Source organism: Daphnia carinata, chromosome 10 (genome assembly GCF_022539665.2).
Source record: "Daphnia carinata strain CSIRO-1 chromosome 10, CSIRO_AGI_Dcar_HiC_V3, whole genome shotgun sequence".
Lineage (NCBI taxonomy): Eukaryota > Metazoa > Arthropoda > Branchiopoda > Diplostraca > Daphniidae > Daphnia > Daphnia carinata.
Genome location: NC_081340.1, coordinates 4800850 through 4826856, shown reverse-complemented (window position 1 = coordinate 4826856; position 26007 = coordinate 4800850). Strand labels below are relative to the sequence as shown.

The 26007-nt window shown below is 41.5% G+C and overlaps 3 protein-coding genes across 3 annotated transcripts in view; 2 read left to right on the top strand and 1 right to left on the bottom strand.

The window, feature by feature from the left end:
* LOC130696328 (triple functional domain protein-like) overlaps positions 1–17954 on the top strand; it is a 38231-nt gene extending 20277 nt beyond the window's left edge. The window contains exons 32-45 of the mRNA XM_057519414.2: positions 816–948; positions 5440–5506; positions 6010–6178; positions 7093–7234; positions 7371–7507; positions 9234–9317; positions 11483–11629; positions 11746–11963; positions 12039–12198; positions 12310–12383; positions 12718–12958; positions 13144–13338; positions 13430–13752; positions 17395–17954. Coding sequence (XP_057375397.1) covers positions 816–948; positions 5440–5506; positions 6010–6178; positions 7093–7234; positions 7371–7507; positions 9234–9317; positions 11483–11629; positions 11746–11963; positions 12039–12198; positions 12310–12383; positions 12718–12958; positions 13144–13338; positions 13430–13752; positions 17395–17890 — 2586 coding nt within the window. The 3' untranslated portion in view covers positions 17891–17954. The remainder of the gene's footprint in view (positions 1–815; positions 949–5439; positions 5507–6009; positions 6179–7092; positions 7235–7370; positions 7508–9233; positions 9318–11482; positions 11630–11745; positions 11964–12038; positions 12199–12309; positions 12384–12717; positions 12959–13143; positions 13339–13429; positions 13753–17394) is intronic.
* A 981-nt stretch (positions 17955–18935) lies between these two features.
* LOC130696316 (ankyrin repeat domain-containing protein 11-like) lies at positions 18936–22627 on the top strand. The gene is made up of 9 exons (XM_057519401.2): positions 18936–19248; positions 19316–19447; positions 19505–19753; positions 20421–20681; positions 20748–20928; positions 20994–21283; positions 21359–21822; positions 21882–22133; positions 22198–22627. Exons 1-9 carry the CDS (start codon positions 18951–18953, stop codon positions 22381–22383), a joined length of 2313 nt encoding a protein of 770 aa, XP_057375384.1. The 5' UTR covers positions 18936–18950; the 3' UTR covers positions 22384–22627.
* A 37-nt stretch (positions 22628–22664) lies between these two features.
* LOC130696324 (nuclear transcription factor Y subunit gamma-like) lies at positions 22665–24477 on the bottom strand. The gene is made up of 5 exons (XM_059497237.1): positions 24360–24477; positions 23918–24040; positions 23529–23852; positions 22968–23435; positions 22665–22906 (listed from the first exon to the last, which is right to left on the bottom strand). The coding sequence occupies exons 2-5, from the start codon at positions 24002–24004 to the stop codon at positions 22793–22795; spliced, it is 993 nt and encodes a 330-aa protein (XP_059353220.1). The 5' UTR covers positions 24005–24040; positions 24360–24477; the 3' UTR covers positions 22665–22792.
* Between the last annotated feature and the right edge of the window lie 1530 nt (positions 24478–26007).

Below are 26007 nucleotides of genomic sequence, written 5' to 3'. Positions count from 1 at the left end.
TAGAATCATTATTGAAAAAAAAAATAATAATAATAATTACGAGGGGCGTTTGGGTCGTACGAGTATGCAATATTTATAATGGAAGATATTGCCTGCCCCCTTTCGCTACTCGATCGTTTGTTCTCTTAATTGGTTTTTCTGCTCGAATGACGTCATTGGAGAAACGACCAGCGCTGCTATCACACCGGTCCCGGAAACCTTTCGCCGGGTAATCAACCCGACGTGAAAGGTTTTCTTCCACCAGTTGAGAGATAGTTTTGTTTTCACGTGTGTCTGTCTATCTATCTGTGTGTGTGTGCGTGTGTGTGTGTGTGTACACACCCGTTTGTTTTCTGTACTAGCATACCGGATGTTTGCAGTTTTAACGAGTCATTTTTCATTCTCGCCCTTATTTTTTTCTTCTTTTTACTTTCTATTTTAACTTGTTAGCAATTCAACTTTCATTTCAAGTAGGAGAAAGGGAAACGAAAAAATAAAAGTAGATAAGTAGAGATCTTGTTGTTGGATTGATGCAATGCCAGGGCCGTAGCAACCAATAAATGTTTAATCTCCGCCCTTTTGTGCCTTACATTTAGATTTTCATTGAATTTTTTATGCGTGCCAGAGAGAAGCGTATGTTCTGCAATGTTAGTCATAGCAGACGTTGTGTAGGGTGGAGGGGGGGGGGCGGGATGGTGGTGGAACGAGAGCCACGAGTAATTGGTTGCTAGTAATTGATCGTAGCCGCCGGAGAGCAATAACTTGTGATCTATCATTAAAAACAAACTTTAATGTTTTGATTAAATTTCTTTTTTTTTTTTTTTGTATGAACGCAGGGAGGGAGGAGCACGACGCCGTCTGACGCCGGCTCCACCGCCGCCCACTCTGCTACCTGGGAAGGTGCTACTCCTCCACCGGTGTCATCATCAACGCATTCGGGCGAGTCTGAAAGTCAACAGCCATTCACAGGTAAAAATGCTACGGATGTGTTTGCATGATCAAACTGATCGAGGTAGTTACGTAATTGGGCGCTAGATGTCGCCGGAGACGTGCGGCCCGGGAATATTTCCCGGCATCGTGAATATTGTTCTTTCGGTCGGTGGGAGGAGCGCCGAAAACGATGGGGGGGCTAATGTTTTCCCAGACGAGGTAAAAGGGACAGACGCATCAGAGTGCAAGAGAAAAGCTTCCAAGTAACTCGAAGGACTCGGCAGTCGGTGCAACACCCCCACAAAGTGTTTCCGTACATCCATCGAACATAGTTCGATCATTGGAACAACATTTGGGAATTTATAAATATATTTTTTTTTTTTTAAAGAGTGCGTTGTTTATCGTCAACCTACCCCGGATTATTTTGCGAAGAGAAAGCTTTTTGTCTGCATTTCCTCATCTCGCCCTACCAAACAAAAAAAACAAACAAAAAAGAATCGACTTTGCCGCCGGTGAACATTTTTTTTGAAAATGTTGATTTTATTTCATTATTTTTCGTTCCGTTTTTTTTTTTTCTTTTTGTTTGCGATGGTTTTCGTTCCCTATGTCCAATTTGGCAGCCGTTGTTGTGAGGCCATTGTGATCGATGTTTGCCATTCGGATTGCGGTGACTAGTGAATAGTGCATGGCAACCGCACCAACGGAGAGAACGCGGGCTGCTAGTCCGTCCATAAATCGTTTAAACGTTGGAACAGCGTCATCAGCCTGATTGGCGCAGCAACAAAACACAAATCTACCCCCGTCCTGCAAATTCTTTCTTTCATTCTTTCTTTCCTTTTTCAAATTTCAATTCGGCAATAGGAAATTTTTGTTTGTTTGTTTCGTTTGGAAAATTAGGTGAAACGAAAAGCCTTATATTCAAATTAGTTGCTTGACACGCGCACGCAAACACGCAGTTTCGGCGTGCTGCTGCGTTTGACACAGTAATACAAAGTAATGGAGGAGGTGGAATGGGTAAGAGGAGAAGGAAACGATTAGCCGCCGCCGCCGCCGTCGCCGCTGCCGCCGCCCGCCCGCCCGTGCCGCCACGCCACAAAGCGGGGTGTGATGCATCCATCACGGCACCGGCGCGCGATGATGATGACAATCATTATCGCCATTATTTTCTGATTTTTTTTTTATTTATTTACTTTCCTAATAGACCCATTGTTGTTTAGATATTTTTGGGCTTGTTTCATTTCTCTCTCTCTTTTTTTTTTTTTTTTTTTTTTCTTTTCTTGCTAACAACTCGCCGGAAATGTGTAGAAGTACGGACGGATGGCCATCGAAAACGGGATAGTGTAGTAAAAGCGGACATAGACACACACACACACACAATGGCGGAGAATAGTATGTAAGAAGACTTTGAGTTGTAAAAAAAAAATCGAGAACGGAAACGCCTTGGCTCTAGAAAATAGTGAGACATGTGTAGTCATTCCCAGCCGTATGTAGATGGGAAGTACTGGAGTACTTATTCCGTCTCCACTATAAACAAGTTAAGAGGGGCCTTCGTCCTTTTTTTTTTTTTTTTTTTTTTTTTTTTTCGTGAGGCATCCCTGCGCTTAAAATGGATGCCAAATAATATGGGCGTGCATGCGCAAATTTGCAATAGATACTCTGTCTGCTAGACCCCTCTTTTTTTTTTCTTTTTCTTTTGCTTCACGAATGATGTGCTCGCAAATAGTTGGATACGCAAACACCATTGACAGATCAAAAGAAGAGAATCGCTTATCCTCATATTGGATCGTCTGTCCTTCCATTGCGGCACTTTGCCCACCGACGTCGACACTACCGAGCCGCAAAAAAAAAAAAAAAAAAAAAAAAAAAAATCTAAGAGTTAGCAAAAGGGAAAAGAACTTCCCTTTTTTTTTTTTTTTTTTTTTTGTTGTGTGCCAACGTGTTTTTTTTAGTGTGACCGAATTCTTTTTTTTTTTTTTTTTTCTTTGCTGCAGCTCTCTCTGCCTCGGAGGCCAACCGTTGCTATTGATCCGCCTTTTCCTCATTGTCAAGTTTTTTTTTTTTTTTCAGAGCTCCTTCCATATCCCATTGCCAGAGCTACGACGCCTCTCCTTTCTCTCTTCCACTTTCCCCTCCCTCTCTCTCTCTCTCTCTCTCTCTCTCTCGCTCACTTTGACATGATTCAGCGAGAACAAGAGAAAAGAAGAGGAATAAGGTCGAAAGAAAATTAAAAAAAAAAAAAAAAAATTAAAACCCATGTCCTTTTTTCTTTTTTTGCGAGAAAGATTAGGTGTGGGAGGGAAATTGCATGGCAAAATAGACACACCCACACCGTCAAGAATGAAAGAAAAGAAAAAAAGCACTTGATTTTCGTGAGTTGAAGAGAGGGCGAGGTTGGAGGATGGGCCCTGTCGCGTTATCCTTTTGATCGAGTTGTGTTTGTGTGTGTGTGTGTGTCCGTTATGTGATCTGACGACTTGTCGTCGCCCAAGGAGCAATCGCTTCTTCTCTTACAGACTCACGAACGAATCGATAAAATCCATCCCCGTTGCCTCCCACCTCGCGTCGTTGCCTCCTCCCCCTGCGTTTCCCAGCCAGCACAGAATTCCCCGCTCCCTTTTGCGCTCGTTCGTGAAAGCCTTTGACATTCTTGCGGACGCGCACATCCTTCAACGGATGCCATTTCCAAAATGGGACATTTTTCCTCACACTTGGAGACACAATTGATCCGTTGATAGGATGACGACAACATTTGCATAGGATTATTTTGTTTTTCATTTTTCCCTTTGTTTATTTGTTGTGCCCTAATGGGCCGTCTTAAATGCCAATGGGGATTTTTGCGAACCTATCAATTTGTCTGATCCTACTTCTGATTTTTTTTTTTTTTTTTTTTATTGTTAATTATCTTGTTTTTTAATAGTTTCCGCTTGTTTAAGAATGGTCTGTAATGCAATTCGAAACATTTCCGCACGGGGGGTTCTTTGCCATTGCATTTTTGCGTGATTTCACGAACGGGTAATTTCTAAGGAAGACCGCCCCTGATAGTTTCGTTGAATAGAGAAAAGAATTGCGTCTCTCCAACTTTGGCCCCTCCGGGAGCAAACTGCCGACAGCGTGTTGTGCAATGATGATGTCGTTGTTGCGACCCAAAGAGTCACGACCTTCTTCACTTGTCTCGAACTCACGCCGACCTCTTTCAATTGTTTGCCTTCGTCTTTCGCTGGGTCCTCTCCCGTTAGGAATTTCTTTCTCTGTCTCAGCCCGTCCCCCCCTCCCCCCCCCCCAAAAAAAAGCCGCCATCTTAAAACAAAAACACGAGACTCAGCGAGCGGGAGTAAAAATGCGTTCAAAAAAAAATATATATATATTGAAACGCGAACGCACGTCAAATGATGAATTCTTGAATGGGCCGTTTCGTGGTCTGTCGAACGCACAGGACGCGTTTGTCCTTAACCTCTTCCAAAAATAGTAAAAAAAAAAAAAAAAAAATTTCCCGATTTTGATTGCTCACGTAGGTCCAGAGGAGATGCTCGTTTGCGGTCAGCGGAGTTAAAGGAGAAAAAAAAAATTCCCGTCATATGTTTAGGCGCTGACGTTAAGACGATCGAACATGTGCAATTACGTCAAAACATTGACGTTTGAAAGACTAACAAAATGTCGGGGCTGAGAAGAGGATCTTTGATAAAAACTAAGATAAGCCAGGAAGGGAGAGAAAGAAACGGAGTTTTGTCGTTGCGTATTTATTTTTGGGCCCGTTTCCAACGAATGACGAATCTCACGGGGAATGGCAGTTCCAGGGAGAGTTAGGTGGGATATCCGCCCTGAATTGTGATGATCGCCACCGCAACTCGGGGTGGAGGAGGCCAACTGAAACCCGAAACAAAAACGAAAACCTCAACTCGAGATAGAAATGAAATGACTTCATTTGTATGTGTGTGCGTGCGTGTGTGTGTGTGTGTGTGCGTGTGAGCTCCATTTTGTATTGTTGTGACGTGATTGAACTAACTGATAAAAAGAAGCAAACGGGTGTAATATAAAAATTGAAAAGAGACCCAAGGCGGCAACGCTTCGTTATCGTCGTCAGTTGCGTGCAAGAGTCAAAAGTCCACGCATCAACAGTTGAGTTTGAGCGAACGAAAAAAAAAAAAAAGAAAAAAGAAATGGGCGGACGAAAGCAATCATCGTCAGGTGATAGCGACGTGTTGGCTTATCAGTCGAAATCCGATCCTTCAGACGTTTCTAGTCGCCAAATTTTGTCCACTCGCATCCGTCATTGGTACGCGATGCAAGCCGATCGTTTGCGTCGCACAGACGCCATTCGTTTGACTCCACCGCATTCCAGTGGGTTTTCCTTTTAAAAAAAGGGGTTTTTTTTTTACCGCGTTGTTTAGTCCATTACGCCATGCGATTTCTTCAATTGTTTCACTGTCGTTGTGGTGTGTTCCAGTTTATGCGAGTGACATTCAGTGTACCTCTTTTTTTTTTCCTTCATGTCTTATCTGATCAATTTTCTTTTTGTTTTTGTGAACGCAGAAAATCATGATGGTGCTCCGGCCGCCACGGCCACGTCGCCCTTGAGTAAACGCAAAGTCTTTGGCGGGTGAGTTGTCACTTTCTTTTTTTTTTCCCTTTTAAAAAAAAAAAAAAGAAAACTCCAAAAAAAAAGCTTGCAGGGAAGGGATAGTAAGTGATTTAGGGAGAGTGTGTATGTGAGTAGAAAAGCAAAATAAACGAAGGCCAAGGGAAGACGTTAAACAAGATCTTCGTTTGTTTGATTTGACGCCACGCACACACACTCTCTTGTCTGCCTTCCCAATGGCGGCCAAATTAGAAAATGTGCAAGAAGAAGAAGAAAAAAAAAGAGAAAACAAAATATTTTCGTTTGTGCTATCCTCTTCGACCCCTGCGTATGGTCGCAGCTTGTTGGTGAGGCAGAGTCATCGGCCGACTTTGCATGTCATGCCTCTTTCTTTTTCTTTTTTTTTTTTTCCCAAACGTTCCCCCTTTTTGTTAAATCAAGCGTCGCTTATCACATTTAGCCTCCATTATGACGTTTGTTTGTTATTTCTTTTGATTTGATTTCATTTTCGCTCTGGCGAACAGACGCAAATGGGGACTGCCCGGCTTCCGCAAATCCAGCCAAGGCAAACTGGGAGAGCCGGTCGCCAGTAGCAGCAACTCGGTCTCAGTCTCGTCGAGCAACAACAACAGCAGTTCCAACAATCGGCTGCCGCCGCCGTTCCGCAAGTCGCAAAGCGACAAGAAATTCAAGGTGAGAAAAAAAAAAAAAAAAAAAAAAAAGAGAAACGGAGGGAACGATTGATAACACGAGCCATTAGCCGGGGCTTAGGATTGGGGGTTGCATAAATTGATAACTAGACGAGTAGCACACAAACACGAGAGAAGTCTCCTATAACCCCATTTTTTTTTCCCCATTACTTACAAAAGAAAGGGAAGGATGTCTCATCCGTCTTATTCATTCTCTTCTCTCTTTTTTTTTTTTTTATTCCATCTCTCAACAAACTTCCATCCGTCTGATATTGGTTTTTTTTTTTCCTCCACTTCGTAATGGTTTTTTTTTTTTTTGAATTGCGTCCCTAGTCCTCTCTTGTATTTGCTAGTGCTACGTTCTCTGCTTTGGCCCCCCCCCCTCTTTTTTTCATTCTTCATTTGGTTTCGCCATCCTTTCAGATAAGTTTGCCCTCGTTCCCAGTCTTCGATAACATAGAAAATATTGTACGCAACAAAAGTGATGAGGGACAAGGGGTTTCAGTTGCGTAGGAAGAAATCTTATTTGATATTTATCGGCCCAAAATCCGACATTTCCGGCGCAGAATCGTATTGGAAATCCCAGGCGAAAATGTCAAACTGCAATCCGGTTTTTTACTTACTCAAAATGTCGTCCCGTTTGTTTTCGAATCCTATTGGGTCTTATCCGACAGTCGATAAAAATGCAGAGAGATCGGTCCAAGTCTTGTGTTTATGAAGAACAAAGATTCATCTGATCGTTCGTATCACGCGAGTCTTTGCGTATCCGTTTTCGATACGGAACAAGAGGACGACTGGAGATAAACCCCAAGCGAATCTTTAAAAAAATTTTCAAAATAACAAAGCCAGAAAAAAAAAAACAAAAAACAAACTGATCTTGTGTTTTGGGGGGGCCTGTTGTTTACTTATCGTTTACAGCTGCCGACCAGGACAATTGGCGAGATGGGAAATAAAGAGAGCGTCGAATTCATCACGACAAGCGGATCGGCTCCAGGAACAGCTGTCGGTGATCCCAGCAAGGCCGTCATGAGGACGTCGCTCTCCATGGAACCAACGCCAGGTCTGTTGTTGACAGTAGTTTTGCACGCCGCATTGTTGTCGTTGTTGTTGTCGCTCTTACAACTTGTGTTGTCCTGCACTACGTTTGCTCGCTGAAGTTGTTAATTAAATATTTTTGATTTATTATGAAATATTAGGAACGAACGACGAAGAGGAAGTGGAAGTCGAGTTGCCTCCTCCGATGCCGCTAGTCAGTACGGCCACGTCTGTCGGCCAGCATAACAACAGCACGGACAGCAGTTCAGCCACGCCTTTGGCAAACCTCCACAGTCAGGTACAAAAAACGGATTACGTTAAACACAGACGCTCTCCGTTTGATTACAAGAAATTCAATTTTTTGGAAGTGGGGGGAGGGTTTTTTTTTTAAATCTTTTTCATCGGGACCTACCCACACATTTCCGTCGTGCTTTGTTGTTTTGCCCTCCATCCGGAGCTATGGATGATACGTTCATGTGGCCGATAGTGTGGGCCGTTCTCATTTGTTTGAAAGAGACACACGCCGACAGGCTTCGGGAAATAGTTTGATCGATTTTACGACAGCCAATCATTGCCCCAAAATGTAGTCGTTTATCCATTTTGGCTGCTGTTGTCAAATCAAACCCTCTAAGCCATTGTCCAGCAAGGATTTCCCCCCCCCCCCCCCTCCTCCCTTTTCTACCGGTCGAGTAGAAAATGACAGCACGAAGGGACACATGCAAGAGCCAGAAAGGCGGAAGTTTATTGATTTTCCCTCAATTCCACCGAATTGATTTGAAAGTTGAAAGAGGTGGTCAAAAAAGAGCAAGGCATTATTTATTTTTGGGTGGGTAGACTCTAGCAGTCCCTTTAAAAAATACGACAGTTTGTTCCAGCATGCAATACGCAATTGACGTGGCAACGAAAAAAAAAAAAAAAGAAAGATTTTTTTTTTTTTTTTCTCATTTACTGTCCTTGTCTCTCGCCATCCTTCGTCATCTTTTCATTTGGTCTTTTTATTTATATATATATATATATCCTATCTTCCATGAAAAGAAGCAAAAAAGTGTACCACTACGTCTGATTGCTTTTTCTCTCTGTTTTGGTCCGCTCTTTTTTTTTTTTTTTTTGGTCTCCTGCGTCCTGTCGTCTCCTCTTGGCTCGCCCATCTTGCGTACAATTGTGCTGCGAGACGCTTCAGAGAATATCGGGAAGTACAGCAGCAGAGGGCGCTAGACAAGAGAGGGGCAGGCTATCGATTTTGCCGAGCAAAACGGAAGGAGAGCAAAGAGAAATGTATAGAATGTAGAGGAGGAGGATGGAAGGAAAATAACTCGATCTAAAGTAGACAACTCCTGTGAAATGCCTGCGCTTCTTCCTTTAACTCGATCATTTCAACAGTGCGGATTCATCGTATCATCGACTATTTTTTTTTTATCTCCCTCTCCCCTTTTGCGGATGAAAAAAAAAACAAACAAAAAACAAACGATCATTCGATTTTGTGATTTGGAATGTCGAGCATTTCCGATATCCGGTTTGGCAAAATCCAATCCGCAAATCATCGCCACCCACCCTAAAAAAAATTCGATCTATGAGTCGACCCTTTGGTTGTTGAGTGTATCGATACACTGAGGTTTGAAACTGCCTGCCGACGCCCCTAATTTGCATTTTAGATTCGTCATTAATTTTTATTTCACGTTCATCACGCCGTTCGCCTCTCTGCCCTTTTGTCTGACGTCATTGTAATTAGTGCTGTCGTTTGGGTGTCTCTCGGAGCTCTCATATCGCTTTTTATATCCAGTTTTCTTCCGCCGTTGCGTTTTCAGGTGGAATGAGGAGGTGTTAGAAAACTCGGTGCGATCGGCTTTCGCTCCTTCCATATTAAAATTTAAAATTAAAAAAAAGAAAAAAAAAAAAAAAAAAAAGGTCGTGTGTTTCATATCGTTCGGCTCGTCCAATTATTGCGTCTGTTGTAATGCAACTGTGTGTGTCTGATTGAGTGTGTGTCTGTGTGTCTGTGTGTCGCCTTTCCGGTTGGGGTTCAGGTTCCTAGCGGTGTCGTCGATAGTATCGTCGGCGGTAATCATCACTTGGTGACGGAAATCGAAGATCTCGTCCGAGAGAAAATGGTTCGTTTCGATTTATTGTTGTATCCACTTTGTTTTGTTTTTTTTTGTTTTTTTCGGGAAATTTTTGCGTGATTTGCTGCCCGCCGTTTTCCTCCTTTTTTTTTTTTTTTTTTTTTTTTTGATTATCAGCGCATCTTGACTTTTTGTTGGGCATGGTCTCATTTTTTTTTTTTTTAACTAGGGAAATCTAGCGATAACGTTTTGTTGATTGTGCAATTATGCGCTCTTTTTTTTTTCCCCTTCTTTGATATATCCACAGTTGTTTCGGTTAAGGAAAAAAAAAAAAAAAAAAAAGGAAGGGAGTCGACATTCTTTGTAAACCCTTCGTCAGCGGACATTTATACTTTCAACCCGAGTGGTTATTTACGCGAACTATACTTGCAGGCCCTTTCTATTCTTAGCAGATTTTTTATTATTATTTTTTTTTTTTCTTCTTTATTTTGTTTTAGCGTTTTTTGTTTTTTGTTTTTTTCTACCACGTCATTTGTTTACGTGTGTTTTGGTTGCCTTGCCAGATTCGGTGGGGCATTACCAGCAGTCCAATGTCCCGTTTGATGTACAAGGTGTTTAGACGTGTTCATCCATCGCAGACAGAGAGAGAGAGAGAGTCTTTCCTAACCACCATCGCTTTCGGGGGTTTTTGAGTTCTTCTAGCAAAAAGCGATGGAGTAGTGCCTCGTTCGATTCAGATACACACGTAATCTCATGTTTGTGTCTGCGCGTGTGTGTATAAATAGATTTTTTTTTTTTTGAGAAAAGGATAGAGAAGAGAAGACGAGCGTAAAGGAGACGCGCAATCCTTGACGCTTGCCGAAGTGAGCAAAAGTCGCTGAAGAACTTGATGCGATTTCGGTCGTCCTTTATGTGTTGGGCAATCGAAAAATAATCAACAAGGACAAGGGTCCAAAGCTGCCCCGTTTTTTTTTGTTTTGTTTTGACTTTTTGTTTTCGCTTCGCAATGAATTTGCGTCCTGTCGCAGGCCGTCTGCGCATTTTTAAGTTTGAATTATTGTTATTATGCCTTTACATCCGGTACGACCTGTGCCGTCGATCCATCACACCCGTTGGAATTCACAACCCGTCAGGATCTCAGTTGTTTTTTTTTTTTGTGTTTTGAATATTAACAGTTTTTCCGAGAAATGTGCGAGAAATTCGTGTTCTTAGAAATTCACGTCGACTATCGCACCGTGTTTCTATTTCCTTTTCACGACGAAACGCCTCGAAGATAAGTCGGAAAGTTGCGTGACGAATGGCGTTTATTTTACTTAAAATCAAAAGAAACGAAAACATTCAAATTCCCTAAGCAATTGAAGTGAAAAAAAACATAAAAACAAAAATGGCCTACTTCCAAAAACAGAATTCTAAAGTGAAAGTTGAGTTTGTGTTTTTTTTTTTTTTTTTCTCTTGCGAGTAGGCCGAGTTCTACACGCGTCGCACTTTAAAATGTATTTTAACTCACCCCCCCCCCCCCTTCCTCTCGTTTTTGTGCATGACAATTTTGCATGGCAATTGGTGCATGTCTTGTGACGGTTGAATAGTAATCACCGTAGTTTGTGCTCGCCAGTTAAACAGGGGCGGGTCTGTTGAATTTTCCGCCTTCGAAAACGATGACGATGATCGGGGTCCCGCGTGTGTTTCGTGCATATTCGGGACTGGCATCAAGTTTTTTTCTTTGCGGTTATTCTTTTTTTTTTTTTTTTTATTGTTGAGCTTGTTGTTTTTGTCATGAATGATGTTGACGGATGTTGCTGCTGGCTACCACCAAAAATCTGTATCGATCGCCTGATGTTTGGCTACCAAATAACTCGCTTCTAATTGACTTGTACATGTTTAAAACGTTGTGTTTTTATTGTTGAAAAAAACAAACAAAGGAAACAAGGGCGTGGCATTTGACGTGACTCGACTAGAATCGCCAGATCTAGTCTGGTAATTTTCGAATGCTCCCATCGGGGGATCTGTTCAAGCGTCTTAACTTGCATAAGCAGTGTAGCGCAGCAATTGTTTTTTGTTTTTCTCTTTTTCTACATATTTGTTTTAGATCAACTGTGCAAAATAGGAATGTTGAGTGGGACGCGTATCTAACTTTGCATCGCGTTCCACGCAGATCTGTTCAACGTGAATGTTCTATGAATAATTTATTCGCGTTTGTTTGCCTCTCGCTATAGGAGCATCACAGCGAGAACGTACTTGGACTTGGCTCGCAAGGAATGTGCTCGCTGGAGGAACAAGAACACGGTTTGCGCAACATTCAGCTCGGCATCAGCACAGACGATGTCGAATCCATTCTGCGCAAACGACAGTACGTCCTGCAGGTATGACGGAGCTGATGTTTCTTTTCTTTTTTATCGAGCCGACTCGTGCTGCTAACAAAGCTCTTTTTCGTTTTGTGTTTTAAAATCCTTTTGATTGGATTCGTTTTGTCTATCAGGAACTGGTCGAGTCGGAGAGAGACTACGTCCGCGATCTAGGCCAGATCGTCGACGGTTACATGGCGCTGATGAGCCTGGGCATCAACGGAGGGCACTCGGCCAATGTTGGTGATCCTTCCAGTCTGCCGGCTCCGCCGCCCGTACCCGACGATCTCAAAGAGGGCAAGGACAAGATCATCTTCGGCAACGTCGAGGCCATCTACAATTGGCACAACGAGTAGGTCCCTTGCAATATGAAAAGAAACACACGACTTTAATAGCACTAATGAAAATCACGATTGAATGCATCCAGCGTGTTCCTTCAAGCCATTGAAAAATGCGGCGAGAACGTTGGCGATTTGGGCCCATTGTTCAAACGGTCGGAACGCAAACTACACATGTACATCGTCTATTGTCAAAACAAAGCCAAATCCGAGTACATTGTCTCAGAGTACATCGATACCTACTTTGAAGTGAGTTGGCACATCGTTTAGCACCTTTATCGATATATTTATCGATTTATTTTTCTTTCGCTTTATGGATTTTTATTTATGATGATGTTCTTGTTGCCGTGTGGCGCGTAGGAGCTGAGACAGCGACTCGGCCACCGTCTGACTATCTGTGATCTCCTCATCAAACCCGTTCAAAGGATTACCAAGTAAGGCGTCGTGACCCTTTGCAAAGTTTCTTCGTTTTCTCTTTTTTTAAGTCTTCCATCTTTCGTACCCAATGTGCGGTTATTGCGCTTACCGTCAAAGATGTTTCCCTTTTTTTTTTTTTTCTTTCCTCGTCTCTTTCACGTGCGACTATAACGACGATAAAAACGAACTTAGTAGTAAGTGCCGTGTTTGGAAACGTCCAGGTGCAATTCATCAATCTGTTCTCCTCCTTTTTTTTTTTGTATTTATTTATTTATTTTTCTTTCTTTCTCCTCCTGTCTCGTGTTTGTTTTGTTTGTTCTTTTTTTTTTTTTTACCTTCCCACCCTTGTAGATACCAGCTGCTGCTGCAAAAATTGGTTGACTACAGTGAGAAAGGGCTGGACATTCTTTCGCGGCGGAGTAGCGACGACGATGTGAGCTCCAATGCCGCCGCTGCCGCCACGAACACGGACCACCTGCGCAGCTCGCTCCAGGACGACGTGGAGACGCTGTCGCGAGCCCTTCACATCATGACCATCGTGCCCAAAATGGCCAACGACATGATGATGGTCGGCAGGCTCCAGGGCTTTGACGTAAGAATTTTTTATCTTTTTTTCTTTTTTGCGGTTAGTAACAAACCCAAAAGAAGTCGGCAGGCTCATTCATCTCTTTTGTTTTTTTTTATGTCTTTTCTCCCTTCGTTTTTTTTTTTTTTTCTCTGTGTGTCTCACGTCTTTTCTGCCGCCGCCGTCGTTCAACGACCACAACGACCCAACAGGGCAAGATAACCGCCCAAGGCAAATTGTTATTGCATGGTCAACTTTATTGCAGCACGGAGCTGAGCAAAGTGCCGTCCAAAGAGTTCAAGGAGCTGCAAGTGTTTCTCTTCGAACAGGCCGTCATCTTCAGCGAAGTAGTGGGCAAGCGGACGCAATTCGGCCAGCCCGTCTTCATTTACAAGGCTCACATCCAGGTAATGAAGCGCGATCATCAAACTTTTTCAATGATCTCTGCCCATTTTTGGTACATGACTTAAAAAAAAACAAAAAATGAATTGAATTCAGATGAACAAGATGTCGCTGGATGAGAAATTTGAAGTGGGCGAGGCCGGTGAGCCGCTGAAATTTTTAGTCAGATCAACAGATCCGAGACATACGAGCACCGGTGGCAGCGGATCGGGTGCGTCGTCCAGTGGTGCTCATTGCGCCTTCGTCTGTTACGCGCCTAGCCCCGAAGCTACCAACGAGTGGGTCGAGACGATCAAACAGATCCTGCAGTCGCAACGCGATTTCCTTAAAGCCATCCAGTCACCCATCAAGTACCAGAATGAGCAGCAGAGACTCAGCAGTGGTGGCGGAGCCGCCGGAAATCTGGCCAGCCAGCACTTGTAAGTCGCCTGCGGTGATGAACGCCATCTCTCGCTACAAACCAAACCACATACACATAATTTTTTTTTACCCAAAATACTTTCACACACTCCAACCGACAACATCGCAGCAAAAAAAAAAAAAAAAAAACTACATAATAATATGATCCTGCTGTTGCTGTCTCATTAACCTGAAATAGTTCCTCGGAGCGATTTTTTTTTTTTTTTTAGTACGCGATCCGCATTTTTTTTTTTTTTTTTTTTTTTTTTTTTTTTTGTTAAGGACTTCGCAAAAAAAAGCAAAGTAAATTGTAACATAACAGCAACAATAGCGCGGCCAGCTTCTTTTTTTTTTTTTTTTTTTTTCGCCGTCTCTCTTTTTCTCCATTATCGCATATACTTCCTCGGTCTTCGGCTGTAGCAGGAATTTATACTTATAATCATTATAACCCCCCCCCCCTCGGTTTGGAAACTTTCTGTGTTCATTTACTTCTCATTTCGAATAACAATTTTCCTCCCTTTTATTTTTAATTCTGGCTGTATTGGGATGGATGGTTTTCTCTTGCCGTATTACCTCCACCCCAAACCTGTACTTCCATGAACCGATTTGTTTGGCTTCGAGTTGCGTAATTTTCCTTTAATTCAGAAACAACAAAAAAAACAGTAGAGAACAAAACAATAAGGAGACGGATTGGGGGGGGGGGCAAAAATTAATTCCGGCACACATTGTTTTCAATTTGCTCTTCTCGAGAACATGTGTTTAAAAAAAAAAATGTTGTTGCGTTCCGTTTGCGCTAGGGTCTATTTGAGTGTGTTTGAACGTCTTTACTTTCCCTCGCTCCACAAAGAAGAAAAGAATTGTTTTTCCTTGTCGTAATCAGCTCAGCCATTTGGGCAGTTCAACATTCAAATGAAGGTTATCTGGACAGACACGCTCTAAAAACAACAAATGGGGGAAAAAAACAAACTAGTTCATCCTAATTTTTGAAAACATTTTTTCTTAAAGCTTCCATTTTTCACCGTTTAAAGCGGAATTCTACTGTCTCTTTAACCTCACAGGAATTAGAACGCTGTAACGACGTAAAGGTAGATATTGCCCCTCTGTTCGGTGTATTGTGTGTTGTATATATCGTATCATTTTTTTAATATTATATTGGAAGAACGAATTTTTCATTTCCTCTTTTCTCCCATCCATCTGTTGTTTCCACTTTTTAACACATTTTCTTTCCCAAACTCCTAGCTGGTATCTTGACTGGGTTTTGAAAAAACAAGAAAACAAAAGACGTGGTGGTTCTCTTTATTGTAAACATATTTGATACGTTAACGGTACAAGGAAAAAGAAAAAAAGCTACTTAAAAAAATTGGAAGATAACACAGATAGAAAAAGAATTTTTTTTTTAAATTCTTCATTTAATTTGGAAAAAGGAAAGAATTTCGATGCACAATGTATCACTGTATGATAGTATTTGATTCGGCTTGGTTCTTATTGATCATGTGGGTCTCTTTTTTTCTCTGCCCCATTTCCTTAATTCCCCTCTTGTTTTTATTATTATTTTTTAAAATACCTTTGGTGGCGAAAAGAAATAGGCAAGGAAGAAGACTTGAATCTGAAATGTTTTCCTTTTTTTCTTTTTGTTTGTTAAAAACTATTTCGCTTTCTCTACGCCGTGTTGTAGTGTTGAAAGACGGAAACGGATATCCAGTTGACTCCGATGATTATGGTGGAAACAGATCGCGTTACTAAAACGATGTTTTTCTTTTATTATTATTATTCTTTTCTTGATATTCCCCACCGCTCTTACACCTCCCTCCCATCTTCCTACTCCATTCGGTTGCTCTTGTACAATCACATGTGCTTTTGGGACAACAGAAAAAAACAAAAAATACCATAATACATTCTCAATAACTTTGACAACGCGTGGCAATCCGAAATAGCGCACACAAAGATGATTAATTCAATCCTGAAATTGGCTTTCTGGGGATCACTAATTCTATCTACTTTATTGACTCTCTTTATCTAGTAGTTTGTTGGATTAATCTGTTTCTCACTTAGTGTCTCTCTTTTAAATTATTAACAAAGTAGCATTCAACGCCCTAAAATCCCAAACTAACTCCAATTAACAGAAGGAAGATTCACTAACATTGACGGCCCGGCTAACATCCCATCGCTATTTATCGTGTCTGCAACGATCGTTCAGCTAAGTATAAACGCTTGGGTTTGTATACACATTGAAAACTCGGAGCAGTGCAGATTGCTTGAAATGGACGAAATGGCCGTCTTGTAATCGACAAACGGCCCGAACGCGAAAGATTTTCTGTAAACACCTTATCGTTTTCGTGTGTGTATCCTTACGATATTGCATTGATAGAACGTGTAAGTAGATTGTAGTAGCCAGTGGGTCTTTTTTATGTCTAACAGGTTTAAGCGAAAGCTCCTTTACAAAAGCTGCGAGGGTTTGTGTGGCACGTTCCAAAATAGTACCACAAGATGTAAGCTCTTTCATTCGATCCCTTTTTTTTTCTTGTCCCCCGTCTGTGTTACTTATCCCATTCGCCATTGATCCATCGTAGATATAGAACTCGTCGCGAAGTCGTAGGCGGTTAAGTAGTTTTTGCATTAAAAAAATGATCTAACCATTTGTCCTTTGTCTTTTTTTGTTTCTCAACGAACTTAAATCTGATGACATAAAATTAAACAGGTAGAGAGTGGTCAGTAAGAGGGAAAGGGTGACATTATGGTTCCTTTTTTTTTTTTTCTAACTGAGAGTATTGATCGGTGGGTACGCAAACACGCGCCATGGTTTTCTTACTTTGCTGGTCGGGCACAATCGACTTGTAACAGGGGGTTTGGCGCAAGGGAACAGTTGGAACGAGGATGAAAATTCCGTCGATCCACTGACAGATCGTCCAGTCAGGCCATTCTTATTCAACGGAAATCAATAATTTTTCTTTTTTTGTGCCAGCCAAATCATCTTCTCGTCTGGCTTGGCTGGAGAGATAGAGAAGCTCGTCTCTCATCCATCTCCTCCTTTACCACTCACTGGAAGCAGTCCAGCTCGTTGCCAACACTGGCCCAAAAAAAAAAAAAAAAAAAAAAAGCGAAAAGTATATACACAGTATGGATGGGTATGAATGCGGTTCGCATCCATCAACGGATGTCCGGCGTAAAATACAATCACAAATAAATAGAGTCTACTCTAAAAGCGAGAGAGCGTGTGTAGGAGAAGCTGGGAAAGAGATTGATTGAGACTTGCCAACTAAAGTATATTACGTTTGGATGGCGCTTGGATGATAAGATGGAACGTCAGCATCTTCCATCGTCTTTGCCTCTCTCTTCCATCATACGACCGTCTTCTTTCAGCAATCTGACACTGCCGTCGTGTAAGGCGATTAAGAGACAACGTTACCCAAATGTGTCCATCGACTACGACACGCTGCAAACCTGCTTTAGGCTTTTGATCCAATCGCGGTCCATTTTCCCCTTTTGTTCTTAAGCCCGTCATACCGGGAATTATGTGTTTTTTTTTTGTGTGTGTGTGTGTGTGTGTACAGTCTGCTTGGATGTAGAAAATGGGATAGCATGTTTACTTTCGGAAGATAGATCATGTTTTTCCATGGTAGAATTTGCATGAGACATAATTTAAATAATTTCATATTCTACAGTGATCACTGGCCCAGCTTAACGACGCGGCAGCCGTTCAAGAGAGGAGTGTCATTCAACGCGACTGACAATCCTGGCGGAAAATGTATGGAAAGACTGGAGAGAGCGGAAAAGAACGAAGGTGAGAGACGGAAGATATCAGGGACTTCATCGGGTCTTCTATCTCCGGTGATGCCCCCGGTGACCACCAAACCCAAAAGCAATTCGTTCAGCGTGAAACCACCGCCGCCCCGAAGACTCTCCTGGTTCTCTAGTCCGGGTGAAGCTGCCCGTCAGAGAGAAAGAGAAATCAGGTTGGGCGGCAGAGCAAAAAGTAGAACTTTGTCGATCGATCAAGGAAGATCCAGCAGTCGCGATTGCCAAACAGACAAGGAAGATCAATTATTAGAACCGGCTCAACAGCAGCAACAGCACCACTCCCACTTTGCAGTGTTGAATCATCTGCGTAGTTCATTCAAGCATTACACGAGCAAAAACCGTAATAAAGAGATCGGGTGATATTGCGGCGCCACGTCGTACACAGTTATCACAGTAGCTGAAAATTAAAAATAAAAAATAAATGCAAATTCAAACGACTTCGTTCGGGAGCTACAGCGTCGAACTCAAAACCTTTCGTGTGATAACCGAAACAAAATAAGAAATTTCTCAAGCCATCTTGCCGCTGTATCATTTTTGTGATTATAAATATTTGTCCTTCGCTAAATGTCCTTTGTTTCGTGAATGTCTCTATGATTCCATAGTGTCGAACTGTCGACGCTTGCGCTATGCCGCTGCTTTCGTTGTACAGGCTGATGGGAGTCACAAAGTGTATTTAATGCAATACATATTTGTTTTCTTCAATAAAATGTAGTTGATTATTTTTTTTTACCTCGTACAGTCTGAGCTACAAACTGCGTGGCAACATCGAGAAGCCAAGATTAAATATTCATGAACTGTGCTTTGCTCCGCGTGATTGCGTCGGATTTTTGTTCACGCAGGGCGACCTGATTTCCGGGAAGAGACGGTCACCTTCCTTCATCCTGTACCCGTGGGTTTTGATAGAGTTGTCTTATCGGAGTTCTCAACCCGATCACAAGAAATCGATTATCAATTGGAGGTACAGTCGCTCGAGCTTATCAAATTTTAGTCTTTTGAACGATTAATGTAGTAGCTGCAATTTTGAAGAAGGCGTCGGATCATTCGGGCCAACCTGACTCGAAACTGATCCGTCCTGCCCCCTGGGAAAAAATGCAGATTCGATCGAACCCGATCAAACGTTTTTCGGGGTTAGGACGAAACGATCGCCCCAATCACAGTTGATAGGTGCCAAACCGTTTGCGGAGCGGAGCACAAATAGTGGGCAGAGGCTTCACAGGGTTTCGGCGGGAAAAGCAGGAGTGAGAGGGAACAGAAGATAAAAAAGATAAAATGAAGTGAAATGGGTGAAGTGTTCTGTGAATTTTACTGTTATGAATCTTATAAATTTAACAACTGAGATATAATGTTATTTGATTTTTTTAAGTTATCATATGAAAGTGTGTTGATTATCACTGTGCATCCTTGATTGGAAATTGTGATAATGGATCACAGCTATTCAACTGTGAACAAAACACCTGTCGCCGCCAACAGCAGCATGAAACCTCTGACTGAGCGACAACAAATGGCTTTACTTCTTCAGATGACTTCTGAAGACAATGCTACACCTACAAGAAGAGGGAAAAGCAATTTTGAGTCTCCTTGTTCTGGTCAACGTTCTGTTAATCGAAGAAATGAGAGAGGAGAAACACAACTCCATGTGGCTGCCATTCGTGGGGATGTTAACAAAATCAAATCACTCATTTCTGAAGGTGCAGATGTCAATACCGAAGACTATGCAGGTATGTCTAAGTCTTTCTGTTATCAAACCACAAGAATCACATTATTTACAATTCCTCTTAACATTAGGTTGGACACCTTTGCACGAGGCTGCAAATCGTGGTCTTGTAACTGTTGCCAGAGAATTGTTAAAGAATGGAGCCAAAGTGAATGTTACTGGTCTTGATGGTGTTACTCCACTCCATGATGCATCAGTTAATGGTATTTAATTATGCTTGTAGCTATACTTAACTATTTGTAACCTTCTCATATCTTTAGGCCATACAAGCATGATCACTCTCCTTTTGCGTTATGGAGCAAATCCATCTTTAAAAACAGCTTCACAAAAGACTGCATTAGATCTGGCAGGGTCTCCACAAGTGATTCAAATACTGGCTCAAAATAATCATCAAAAAGAAGGAATGACAGATGAAAATTCACCGGAAGGTGTATCATACAGTCCCACCATAGAGAGTTCATGGAAAGTGCAGAAACAGAGTTGCAAAAGTCGACGTAATCTACGACTGGGTAAGTTTTATCGCACGCTATGCTTTCACCAAGCTTATTACTATTTAGTGTTTTACAAGTAGCCATTAACTTAAAAAGTTTTAAGAGCTCAGCAGCAATATGGCAACCATATTAAATGTTAAACATAGAATGCCATGCGTAATTTTCCTTTTTCCTAATCGTCGCTACAGTACAATGAATTCCTTCGGTTAGGAATGGAGTAAAACGAACTCAAATAGCTCTAAAGTGATCACCTTAATCTATATAGCGATTCAATGCTACTAACTGGGCATTTCAAATAAGTTCATCAATATTTCTCCATAGCTCAACTATGACGTTCATTAGTGTGAGATACTGTTAGAAAGAGAAGCATTAGAATAGCGGAAAATAGTTTCAATTTTAATTTGAAAAGAAAGTTTAAGATGTGAATCAAAACTAGTACTAAATTACGGGTCCAAATGGTTGTTGCACATGATTTAAACTTAGCGCCCTCTATGCCCTCAGGCAAGGCTGTAGCCTAACAAAGATGGCGTGGCTAGCCGAGTAAAATGGCTTTGTTCCTTTCGTAAAATAGATTGTAAAATTGTGTTAAACACTTTTTTTTGGTGATTTATCGCTGTGATTGCATTAACTGTGTTGGTGTACTTGGCAGACGTTAGAATTTGCTTATTCCCTGTTCTTGGCCTAGATTGTTTTTCTGCCGGGCAAACTCATGTGATCAGTCGAGACGAAATGGAACCTAGTATAAATGTAACAACAGAAGAAAGTAAAGATGCAAAACCGTCCACAGAGAGTGAAGTTGCGACAGCAGGTTCATCTGTAAATTGTGAAGAGGCTGTTAAAGAAGAAATTAAGGAAGCAGAAACCACATCCGAAATTCCAGCAAGTCAAAAGAGAACATTGGAAGCTGAAGAGGAAGATGATGATACAAAAAAGAAGCGTAGAAAAGGTTTCAGTTTTAGAAAACTAAAGGTTATTGAGGTTTAATAAAAATATTACCCTTTTTTCTTATCAGATGATGTGAAGGAAACCAAACCTCGTGCTGGGTCTAATATCAGGAGTAAAGACAGAAAGAGTCCTAATACTATACAGGCTGAGGGTGTTCCAAATGACAGTGATGATGACAAAAAAGAACCTAAAGTACCACCTTTAAAAATAGTCTTGTCAAACTCAAATGAGGTTGATACTAATATAAGGTAAAATTTCCAAGACTTTACATCATAAAGTTTTTCCTTCTTTTAACATTGTGTATGTCCTGTAGGTCCAAAAGTGGAAATGGCAGAAGTTCTTTAGCATATGTGGTTTCAACAAGTGATGAAAAGAATGAGAACAGTAATGGGGGCAGTGAAAAGAATGATGATAAAGTCAAAGATTCAATTGACATAGAAAAGAGTGGTAGTACATCTTCAAATGGTGGCAGAGTCACTAGAAGCTCACAAAGAGCTGCTGCCACTGCAGCTCATTCCACACCAACATCTGGGCAGAATAGTGCCAATCAGTCTCCAACCTCTAGCCCAACACAGAATCCAACCAATCAGACCCCCTCCCCAGGTATTATTGAATACTCATTGCTCCCTTGCGCTAGTTGGTATCCTGCGTTATCTAATCAGCATGTCAAATTATTAGATCCAGGTGAAATGGCAAATAATGAGCAGCAACCAATGGCAACTGTGGTAAAAGCAGAGGAAACCAAACCAGAAGAACCACCAGTGGAGGTTCATCCGAGGAAGAGGAAACTTCGCCCACGTGAACCCGAACCACCAGTGGAAACGGTTGTAGCTGCTACGGCGAATGCAGTCCAACAGCCTCCAGAAAATGCTGCACCTCCTCTGCCCGTTACCAATTGTTACGAGATGTACTTTAGTATCAGGAAGCAGATTGAGCGACGCCACCGAAACTTGCTTCCTGTGCAGCCCAAACCACCACAAGGATTCAAAGACTATTTGATGAACCGCTGCACCTACGTGATAGCAGGCAATGCGGCTTCTCGCTTGTCTGTACCTGTCGTGTCCCCACCACCTTCATTACCACCACCCATGCGAGATTTATTTGCTGAACAAGAAAAAGAGAGATATAGGTTACGAATGCAGGTATTTCATTCCATGTTACCCTTCCTTGTTGAAATCTAACGTTTTCGTTTCTTCGCCAGCATTTAATTGAAAAAGAAAAGCTTGTTCTTTCGGTAGAACAAGAAATATTACGGGTCCATGGACGAGCAGCTCGTGCATTGGCTAACCAATCACTCCCTTTTTCTGTGTGCACCCTTTTGAAAGATCAAGAGGTTTATTCAGCTCTAACTCCTGAGCAGGAAGAGAAAGACCGAAATGCTCGATCGCGTTATAATGGACGTCTATTTCTTTCCTGGCTCCAAGATGTCGATGATAAATGGGAAAAAATCAAGGTTTGTACCCCGTTTCTTGTTAACCCCATAAATGCATCATGCTAATAGTTTTTCTTTTATTTAGGAATCTATGTTGTTGCGTCACCATAATGAGGCCGAGTCCCTGCATGCTGTCCAACGAATGGACTGGGAATGGAAAATCAAAGAACTGGGACTATGTGAACCGCAGAACAAGCCAGTTGTTGATGAGCTTCACGTTCCCATGGTTAACGTGTCTGACGATTTTGACTTTAACTATAACACTAACTAATTCTTCGGTGGCTATATGTTTCGCATCGATAGAATGCAAATGACACCAATTGAAGTTTTGGCTGTGTTCCGATTGTTGTTCGAAGGGCAAGGCTGTCGTTGACCTTTTTGCATGATCGCTTGCTTATTCATATCTATGGATTTAAACGCAATTTTTTAATACTTGTGTGCTGATGCCATTAATATTGACGTTTACAGTTGTACAGGGTGAAATGAACATACTGGAAATAAAACATTGTTTTCAATTTTAGAAACTAAGAAAAGCACAAGAGGTTTACAAACTTAGCTTTCAAAGCATCATGTATTTCCCACTTCTAACACATTCCAACTGATGCCCAACCCGTTAATTTGTACAAATTCAGAAATCAAACTTTATAAAAGCAATGTTCCAAAACTTTTCACCAATAATACTACTCCTGTTGACCTTGCTGTGGGGCGGCAGCTTGCAGAACGATCTGTTGTCCATTTCCGGCTGCTCCAAGTTGCATCCGAATCATTTGTAGTTGCTGTGCTGATAACTGAAGCTGTGCAAGATACGTCAAAGTTTGTGAATGATGTTGACCACATAAAAAATTTGCTACGTACTGGGATTTGTTGAATTTCTCCATTGGGGCCAACAATTTGCTGCACAATTTGGATTCCACCAAGTTGCTGTTGCTGCTGTTGTTGTTGCTGTGTTTGCTGTTGCTGTTGTTGCTGCTGTTGTTGCTGCTGTTGTTGCTGCTGTTGTTGCTGCTGCTGTTGCTGTTGCTGCTGATGTTGCTGAATACTTAATCCCTGAAGTGCTAGCTGTGGAGCAGGTTGTTGTGGTGCACTAGGAGAATTTGTAATGGATATGGGAGTTGCAGCAGCTGCTGCCTGTGGAGCTGTTTGAACCAACTGAGTTCCAGGCATCACACTTATGGTTTGAATTTGGCCCCCACCTTGAACAATTTGAATTGTTTGCTGCTGACCACTTATCGCACCAGCTCCTAATGTTGCAGCTTGAGGTTGCTGGGTTGCTTGCTGAAGTGCTTGTTGATTTTGTTGAGCAAGCTGAAGATAGTACTGGACCTAATGTATGTATAACAAGAAACAATACTGGTGAATTTGAATTTGACCAGCTGCTGCTTCAAACCAACAAAAAACAAACAAATGAAATCAAACCTGGTCAGGAATGTTTGATGCAGGTCTTGAAGGTGTTTCTTCTCTTGCTTTTTGGGGTTTCAACTCATCTCTTGGCACAATATCAATGAGGAAGTCAAACTGGTCATACTTGGAGATTGCCATAGCTATATCATTCCTCTGTAGTGTACGTCTCTTGTTATCTTCGGTATGAATCCAAGCCCGTAAAGTCAATTCAGTGATGAATAGTTCTGCTGCCTTTGAGAATAAGACAGGTGCCTCTGCGCTTATCATTTTAACATCATCATCAAGTTTCATAATCTTCTTGATTCTAGCCAGTGGCAGCTCTTGTTGCTTAAAGTCATTCTAATTGGATTAAAGCAAAATTAATTAGGCATACTTCAAGTTTTGAAAATAGAAATGAAGTATACATTGTTCAGAATTTTGATATCTTCAGCAACTTTGGGCCAAAAACTGTTCAATGCTTGGGTAGCTTCAGTTGCAGAAGTTTGCACCATTTTGGTTTGTTGTCATAAAAGACACAGAAATCCTGCCTAAATAAGGCATTAAAAATACAATAATGGTAAACAATGGAAAAAGACATGTCGGAGCTTCAAATTTCGTGTCTATACTATCGGGAAATTTGCTGATAGGTGACTTTCCAAAGTGATTTTGTGATAGGAGGGCAGACTACCAATGAAACGCCAAGCAGTTTGGACAAAGAGAAATGAGTGGATGGTTTCAAAACGCCTCCTGCCATTTCTTATAACTAATAGCTACATAGCTATTTAATATTCATGCGTAATTTAATCTAACTGTTTTGATTCTTTATTTTAAGTAATAATTACGTTTAATACATTTTTAAATCGTTACCTAAATATGATGCTATCCAATGAGGGGAAAACAATTTCGTTGTCGTCTGCATTCCGCTAGATGGCCAAGTCAGAGTGATGGGCCGCTTACGATCGCCACACGTGTTCAATTGTCTGCGCCTTCGGTTCATCATTTAGCCCGCCTTAAACGACACAGTAGATTGTGAAATAATTGGTGTCCTGGGATTCTTACTGTTGAAAACAATGATAAAGTCAGTACGAAAGACAATTTGACTTTCCTGTTATGCTGCCTGAGATTGCATTGAAATTTGAAAGCGCAATTGTACGAAAAAACGATAACCTGCATGTGAAGGAGGAAATTGTGATAACCAAGGACGTCGAGAACGCGCCAAATGATACATCCTATACTTGTTTTTGGTAGGGAGAACTTTAATTTAGCCTGATTAAGAAGACAAACGATTAATCTTTGCTTCTTATTCAATGCTTTTAGGGAAACAACAGTATTTGGGGAAAATCTATGCCAAGTCGGTCTCGACGCATTGAATCAAACCACATTCCGAGTCGCCTGTTTCGCCTGCTTGAAAGGTAGGAAAAAAACTACCCGCCATTTTTTAGCTATGCAAACGGCAAGGTTGAGCCATTCAATTAAGATCACCTTGTCGTCGATGTCCTCTGTTTCCCTTTTTGAATTTGCCTCTGGTCTTTAGAGAAGTTTTTTTTATATCAAATCCAATGGGGGCACCTTTTTGTTGTAAAACCTTATCGAAAAAGCGTAAATAGCAGCATTTCATTTTTGTAAAGAATGGGATAAAATTTCCCTGGGCGCCATTTTTTTAATCACACTGTCTCTCGACATATCATTTGACGTCTTCTTTTATTTTCTTCTTGAACGTGTCTAGAGGCTTTTAGATTATCTGGGAAGTCTCTTGAGCCTTTGCTTTATGCAGACTGTTAAGACCGGTCGACCTTAAACTTGTAGCCCATCGACTATTTTGGTATAGGAAGCGTGTTGGGTTCAAGGCCAAGGTCTTTTGGCTCATAAAACTTTAAATATTTTGGCTATACAATTTTCGCATCAGCCCCACTTGAGATTTATCTTGACTACAATCTTGTTGTATGCTTCCCGGCTAAATTACTGCAAAAGTTTCACATTTCTTTTTGGTTCATTATGCAAATTATTTGCCTGTCCCATATTAAAGCGTAAGGTTCGTCTACACGCACGTGACCGCAGGTTCACCTCTAACTGGCATAGTTATTCCTCGCCGTGTGTTGCTATCTGTTTGCCTCCAAGTCCTTTAGGATTTTCTTTTCTTGGAATAATGCATTCACCTTTTGTGGGGACTCCGTTGAGTTCTAGATATAAATTGTTTCTCCTTTCCCTGATGACGGGTTTAAATGACCAACTAGATATCGATTCCGTGTACGTTTCTTATCGATTTGGCATGGTTCGTTTTGTTAGTTCCGTTAGAAATCGTACTATGCAAGTGCAGGATATACTTTTATTTTCTTTTAAACAATGGCGGTCAGATTTGTTTTGTTGTCGGAAAGAAATAGCCTTTAGCTCTGTTCTCCGTCGCAGCTTTTTTTTTCCACCTGCAGGGGGGAATGGCAGAAAGGTAAATAAAAAAAAAAACTTGTTTTCCCGGGGTCCCATCATTTGGGGAATGGGTGGCGCCGTAAAAGCTTGG

What these genes read in the sequence shown, in the direction of transcription:
- LOC130696316 (XM_057519401.2), top strand. Translation starts at nt 18,951, where the DNA reads ATGGATCACAGCTATTCAACTGTGAACAAAACACCTGTCGCCGCCAAC. An exon ending in GAGGTTGATACTAATATAAG is followed by an intron (nt 20,929 to 20,993) that starts GTAAAATTTCCA and finishes TATGTCCTGTAG; the next exon opens with GTCCAAAAGTGGAAATGGCA. An exon ending in ATAAATGGGAAAAAATCAAG is followed by an intron (nt 22,134 to 22,197) that starts GTTTGTACCCCG and finishes TCTTTTATTTAG; the next exon opens with GAATCTATGTTGTTGCGTCA.
- LOC130696324 (XM_059497237.1), bottom strand. Translation starts at nt 24,004, where the DNA reads ATGGTGCAAACTTCTGCAACTGAAGCTACCCAAGCATTGAACAGTTTT. An exon ending in CATCAAACATTCCTGACCAG is followed by an intron (nt 23,436 to 23,528) that starts GTTTGATTTCAT and finishes TACATACATTAG; the next exon opens with GTCCAGTACTATCTTCAGCT. An exon ending in GAGAAATTCAACAAATCCCA is followed by an intron (nt 22,907 to 22,967) that starts GTACGTAGCAAA and finishes TATCTTGCACAG; the next exon opens with CTTCAGTTATCAGCACAGCA.